The sequence below is a fragment of the Olea europaea genome, chromosome 6 (assembly GCF_002742605.1).
Source record: "Olea europaea var. sylvestris chromosome 6, O_europaea_v1, whole genome shotgun sequence".
Taxonomy (NCBI): domain Eukaryota; kingdom Viridiplantae; phylum Streptophyta; class Magnoliopsida; order Lamiales; family Oleaceae; genus Olea; species Olea europaea.
The window spans coordinates 9241056-9247932 of NC_036242.1; the positions used below are offsets into that span (position 1 = coordinate 9241056).

Below are 6877 nucleotides of genomic sequence, written 5' to 3' on the forward strand. Positions count from 1 at the left end.
TTATTATTATTATTATTATTATTTTTTTTTTTTGTAAAGGAAGCTATCAAGTGCATGTGGCATTCGAGGACAGGGCCAGCTCCGGCCCAAGGCTACCAAGGCCATTGCCTAGGGCCTCCAACTTGAGGGGCCTTTAAAAAAAAAAAAAAAAAACATCCATGACCCAACAAAATATTTCCTTGTTTTTTTGGGATTGGGTCTTTAGCCCTTCAAAATACAACAAAATTGATCTAAATAAGAGGACCAAATTACTTGGGTCACACTAACTTACATTCTTGTTTAAGAAATAAAATGGATCTATAATTAAACTATTGTCTAGTGATATATTTTGTTATATTTTTCTATCTACCAAGATGGCAAGATATACCAAAAAAATAATAATAAAAAAAAAATCAATGCATAAAAAAAAAAAAATTAAAGAAATTTCCCCTATAATGTTTTCCTAACCTTATAAAATTTCTTTAAAATTTATAAGAGGGGTGTGTGTGTGTATTAAAAGTTCCCATTTCGCTTTTTAAAAGCTATAAAGAAATTGAATTTGAATTGATCATAATTGATATTAAAGAGACTTCTATACTTACTAAAAAAATTTATATTTGAAGGCCTCGTAACAATTTGTTGCCTAGGCTTCATAATTTTCAGGGCCGGCCCTGTTCGAGGAGAACCACCTTAACTACCATTGACGTGGACAATGCACTTAATTCAATCTTTTCTTGCATCATGTGTTAGTTTCTCTCTCTCTCTCTCTCTCTTTTTTTTTTTGAAATCCAACTATCCACCAGTGACTAAATTCTGGAGTCTACACATTGGCCCCTCAAGCTGCAGATAGGTTAAACCACAGGTTGTACTCCAAACTGATCAATGCTCAAGAGCCTCCCAACTGATCTGCCAAAGTGCTAGTTTTTCTATTTTCGTTGTACTTCAGGTGTCTTTTTATTTGACAAAGTTTCTAATTATGGCTATTTAATGTTCAAATGTTAGTCTTTGATTTGAGGGTTTCTGTTTTTTTCGCCTTCTGTTTTGTTTTATTTCTCTAATATCTTACAGCCAATGTATCAATTTGCATCGGGAGATCCGTTGCAGTTAAAAGAGCTGCTGAATATAAAGATTTTTTCTACACTGAGGATAAGGATGTAAGGGATTCAAACTTTTTTTCTCAGGGATTGTCATTAGTAGCTAAAATTTTCATTTTTATTGTGGTGTCGATGTAATTTAGGTGATTGAAGCTCCTCTACCAAAGGGCACCATTAGATAATGCAGTTGTTGTTCATTGGTTAGCTATTAGAGGAGTTCAACCCAATATTCCAGAAAATCCTCCTCCAGAATGTACTCGAGTACAACGATAGAGTCTAAAATATGTACAACAAAAGCAGATGTGTATATCTACGAATGATAGAATAATCCCTTTCCCCCATCTCTGGATACAGTTAATTTTTTGGCCGTGCCGTTGAATTAAACCGACTATGATGGCTTTATGTTCAATTCATAAGGGATTCGTGTGTTATTCACTCTACCCATGTTATAAAAATGATATACCTTTTGTTTGTCGCGGTAATCACTGTTCCTTATGATAATGCAAAGACTGCGTACAAAGAAGATTGAATTCTTGTTGACATCAAATTACTTGTAAAGCATGTACTTTCTTGTGAGCTTCACGTGCAGCTGCGGCCTTGTGTGCAAATCTATGTGATTCCAATCAAGGAAAAATTGACACCATTGGTTTTCTGATTTGTGCCTCAGCTAAAGACTTTGGGAAAGTCACAGATATTACAGTTAGTAGATCTGATCCTGCCCTCTTTAAAGAAGCCCTTGTGAGCTTGGATACCGACTCAGGGATCCATCCTTCAGTTCCTCACTTTACATTTTTTGTTGTTGATATGGTAATTATTAAGTCATTTCTTGTCCAAACTGTATCAACATTATAGGGCAAGGGCTCAGGATCTGATATTATGTAAGTTTCTTATCATCTCAATAATTTTGCTCTGATTTTTGCTTTGATGCGTTTTGTTTGGATCTTTCTTCAAAATCCACACATACACATCGAGCCCCATGTAAGTTTATGGTTACATTTTTTTCCCCATCTCATTGAGGATTAAGGTGGGAAAAACACAAGTTTATAGTCTATGTATAGTCTTTAGCAATTTCCTTGGGTGTTCATTTTATTTAGCAGACATGGTTAATGTTAACAACTTATTGATTCCAAGTTCCAAATTTTGGTTTCATATTAAATTTCATACTGCTGCTTTGCCGATGTTATGAGCCATATTAAAAAACATCAATTGATACAAAAAATGAAATATCATATGGTTGGTTGAAACATTTGAATATTTAGCTTAAGGCGGCCCATGTCAAACTTTTGATGTTATTCCAAATTAAGATAACAGAATACGGAACATTTTAAGTAAAGCGGAGGCAAAAAATTGTTGGGTGGTATTGGGCCTTCTCAACTCAAAAAACTAGCTCAAAAGATGAAACTTTCCTTATACTTATAAACCGATCACCAGCCATTTTCACAACCGATGTGTTACAACCTCAACAATCTCTCCCTTACACATTGGGCTCTGTGAGAGACCAAACTTGTCTCACCTTCACATAACGGGCATGGATGAGACCAAATCCGTCTCCTCTTTACACCAACTTGCATCTCCCATGACCGTTGGACCCGAAACTTGTTGATAATTTAGGCTCTGATATTAGTGTTGGATGGTATTGGACATTCTCAACTTCAAAAGTTAGCTCAAGAAATGAGACTTTCTCCCATACTTATAAACTGATCACCAGCTCATTTCACAATCGATGTTGGACAATCTCAACAAAGATAAGCACAGTGCTATCATTCCATTTTTGACGTGCCTATGGAAAACTGGTTCTGAGTGCAAATTTATTTTTATAAGCTTAGAAGTGTGTGTGGTGATGTGCTTAAAAAATTTGATCCAGAAGAAGGGAGTTTCTTACATCAAATAAGTTCTCTGACAATAATTGGGATCTTAGAAACTTCATGGCTAGTCTGGTTGCTTCAATATGCAAGAGGTAAGGATTGTCGTGGTTGTTTAACGATATGAAATAATTGGAGGAAAGAAACACTGGAGCTCATTTTTTATTTTTCATTGCTTAATTGGTTTCTTTGTAATTCAACTGACAAAGCAATACACTTGTTAGCGTGCAGCTGGCTTGTGCATTTACGATAGACTGAGGACGCTCCTATCACTATTAGCTCTACTAGCACGTGCTGTGTGGAAGAGTAACGGAGAAGTCATAACAACAACGTTAAGTATGAATCTGTTTGCAATTCTTAGATAAATGTTTTTTATTTTTATTTATTGATTTTGATCTTTCGTTGCATTTATGACATGCATTTGACGGCCCTAGTCATCTTTGAGGTTCATCACGATGAATGTGTTTATGGAAGTCGGTGAAATCTCCTTTGATTTTGCATTTGGTTTTAAGCACTGCCTAAGTCGCTGCTTGTCTCTAGACTATTCACTGTTCAGAAACATGTAAAAGAAAGCATATGAAACCAGTCCTATATCACCCAGGGAAATTGAGTGCTTCTTTGTAGGGATTTTGATAATTGATTTATTGATCGTTAGAGATAAAGTGAGTTCTATTTATGATAGAAGAATTTAAAAATGATGGTTGGAATAGTGAAATAACGATAAAAAAAAAATATTTTTAATTTGCTTAAACTCTATACCAATTGAAACTACATATGATTGAAGTCACAACCCTAGAAATACAGAATATATAAAGTTAGAAAGATGATATTAAGCCCCATTTTTGGGCTTCATTTTATTTAGCGTATTATTTACGCTTACGCTTAATCTATATTTTTTCTTTTCGTTTTTTATTTCCTTTTATAAATGAATGCTACATATTTTCACACATAGTATTTACATATACAACATATATTGCTGTCAAAAGGGAATTTTCTTTTTTCTTTTTTCTTTTTAACTACACATTTTTCAATAAAATAATAATATTATACGTAAATTCAAAATTTTTCTGTATCTATTAACAACATATTCTCCAAGAAATCATTTTTCCAAGATACATTTCCTCTCAAATTCATGTTAAAATGGATTCCATACGGGGGCTACAATTTGCAATTCTTTTGCAATGTAATTTAGTAGGATATGTCAAAAATAAAACTACTTGTATTCTTCATTATCTGTATACTTACATAAATTTTTATTTTTTTATTTAGGTTTAGAAATTGTAATTTTTCCTTTCAGACAATCAAAGAAGCCTTTACTGAAAATAATATAATCCAATTATAATCAAGAAACTAGTAATGTAGAGTCCTATGAGTGCAACTCCTGGAAACTCATTGCCAATCGACATGCCCAACTCTGCCTAATGTACATTGAGGCATAACTATCTGTATGTTACTGTATAACTTTCTTTTTCATCATCGTATAGCTACTATCTGACGTATTTTTTGGAAACCATTACCTTGATAAAGTTTGCCATAATCAGGTGAGGGTGAGCATTCCTTCACTTTGGTTCTTTAAAACCAACATGTTGAATCGGATATACAGCAGATAAGCTACCAAATACATTTCCTTATTTTCTTCGTACACGATATGTGCTATCATCTTTACAAAAAAGAATATGAGATTATAACAGGTTTAGAACAAAAGTCAATAGAGCACAATATGTAAAAATGAACATAAAAACTAGTCTGCAATTATAAAAATTACATACAACTCTGACACCGAAAGGATTCTGTGTATGGCGTACCCTAAATATTTATTCTTCACACGCCCAATTTGCTCCACAATAAGTAAACAGGTTTCCAAACGGTTGCATATGCATTTCATGTAACGCATCACTCCGTATCGTTCAAAATAGGAACAATTAGTGGTTTCATCTGTGCTAGATACACTATTGCCCACCTGCATAGGAATAAAGAAAAACACAGTGCATTATGTGCTCTCAAATACATCAAGCAGCATGAAAGATCATGCCTAAATTATTCAAAAGTAAGCAGCAACTTGACGACAAGCATAGAGCCAAATTTAAAGATGAACTCAAGTTTTTTGACAAAAGAGCAAGCAAAAAGAAAAAGAAAAAAAAGGAAAAAAAGGGCAACAAGATCAAGATTACTGATGTTGAACTCTGAAGAAGAAAGCCACAACAGAGAACAAAATTTTCCAGCCACGGTAACCTTAGTTGATCTAGGATTATAGTATATAATCCAGTTGCAAATTACGGTAAAACCTTTGAAGCATAATGGTTATTTACAAAGCAAGTAAAAAATTTGACAAGATTCATTACATGGAGGATACACTGATATGTGGCCAATAAAAAATAACAGTATTATGACTACAGTTTGTCAAAAGCATGAACACAATCAAAATCAGGAAAGGAATAATAAGATATTAAGAATACAATATGACCCTGTTTGGTTTAGATTTTCAGAAGATTTCAATAGAAGTTGATGGAATGTGTAGTTAAAAAGTTGTGGGTCCCATCAAATATTTAGTTAAAATCTAATTGATGACTTTGACTTATATATTAATTAGTTTTTTAGCCTAACCAAATATGGGCTATATATCTATTTGCTGATAGATAGGGAGTTTGACTTACATCATCCAACAACATACAGTTGCAGTAATGACCAATGTCAGGTGTAACCTGCATCAGAAGATAGAAACAGCCGCAAGCCAAAAATAAATTCCCAAAGCGAATGATACCTAACAATCACGCAGATAATTGCAATATTTTGACAGTATGCTAAAAAATTACACTTATTGAGTTGATTCTGCATAAAACTTTACCCTGACATCAATTACATCTGTAAAATTATGATTTATCAATATCGAACTAGAGTAAGTAGATTCTTTCCTGTAACTAAATGGACCACTGATGTTCTATCAAATCATTTGATCTCACCCAATTGTTAAATTTTACCTTATGTAAAAATTATACAAGAAGCTAACAAAAATACCAGTGATACACAACTTTCTCCTAGATAAAATTTCAGATGTCAAGATAATGCCCTCTAAATCTTCCGTTATATTTTATATATTCATATAATACTTACACATTAATGCTTAACAAGTGCCCAACTTTTTTAATCCAGTATTTGACTAACTATGAAAGAAAGCACAAACTTGAAAACAAATGTATACATACAGATTTGCAGAGGGTCCCCTGTTGCAGCAAATTCTAATGCATAGGGATGCAATAATCCCGACCACAACGAAAATTAGGGTTGTCACCAAAAACCCCATTTCCAATCCGATCTCCCCGATGAACAACTTACTACAGTTTCTCTGCGACAGTGATCTCAAATTAATACACAAATCCATAACTCGAATTTCGAATTTTTAAACAACAACAATCAGAATTGCAAAAAATTGCCAGAGAACGGTTTAAATTCAAACGATTCAATATACCATTGGTACAAAATCTCAACACATTCGTAAAAAATGACAGTACCCAAAAATCCGGTGACCGGAGGATGCTTCTACGGTAACTTGAAGATGCTAGATCCGACGTCGCTTTGATCTGATTTGGCGTTTCGTCGAACGGATAGACTACTGAAATTGAAAATCAATATTTAAGGCCAGTTTAATGAATGATTGGGAAAAGAAAGTTTTGGGCCAAGGTTGATTGATGGCTGAAGATATGGGCTTTCACAAGCAGTGAAGAGTTCGGGCTTGATTAAATGAGACAAATTTAAGGCCAATTTAGTTTCGGGCTCAACTATTGGGAACAATTCACAATATAAGAAATTAATTACGATCCATTTCAAAACTAAGAAACAAAATTTATTATTTCAGAAATTAGTTATTAATTAAGTTTTATTTATAAAATAATGAAAATATCTTTTATTAATTAAATATATTATAATCACAATTACGTGCTTATA

General features: G+C 33.4%; 1 protein-coding gene across 1 annotated transcript; it reads right to left on the reverse strand.

Annotated features, from left to right (window-relative positions):
- Positions 1 to 4533: 4533 nt before the first annotated feature.
- On the reverse strand, positions 4534 to 6638 carry LOC111395752 (V-type proton ATPase subunit e1). The gene is made up of 4 exons (XM_023021887.1): positions 6445 to 6638; positions 6139 to 6278; positions 5590 to 5637; positions 4534 to 4895 (listed from the first exon to the last, which is right to left on the reverse strand). Exons 2-4 carry the CDS (start codon positions 6234 to 6236, stop codon positions 4829 to 4831), a joined length of 213 nt encoding a protein of 70 aa, XP_022877655.1. The 5' UTR covers positions 6237 to 6278; positions 6445 to 6638; the 3' UTR covers positions 4534 to 4828.
- Positions 6639 to 6877: the final 239 nt, after the last annotated feature.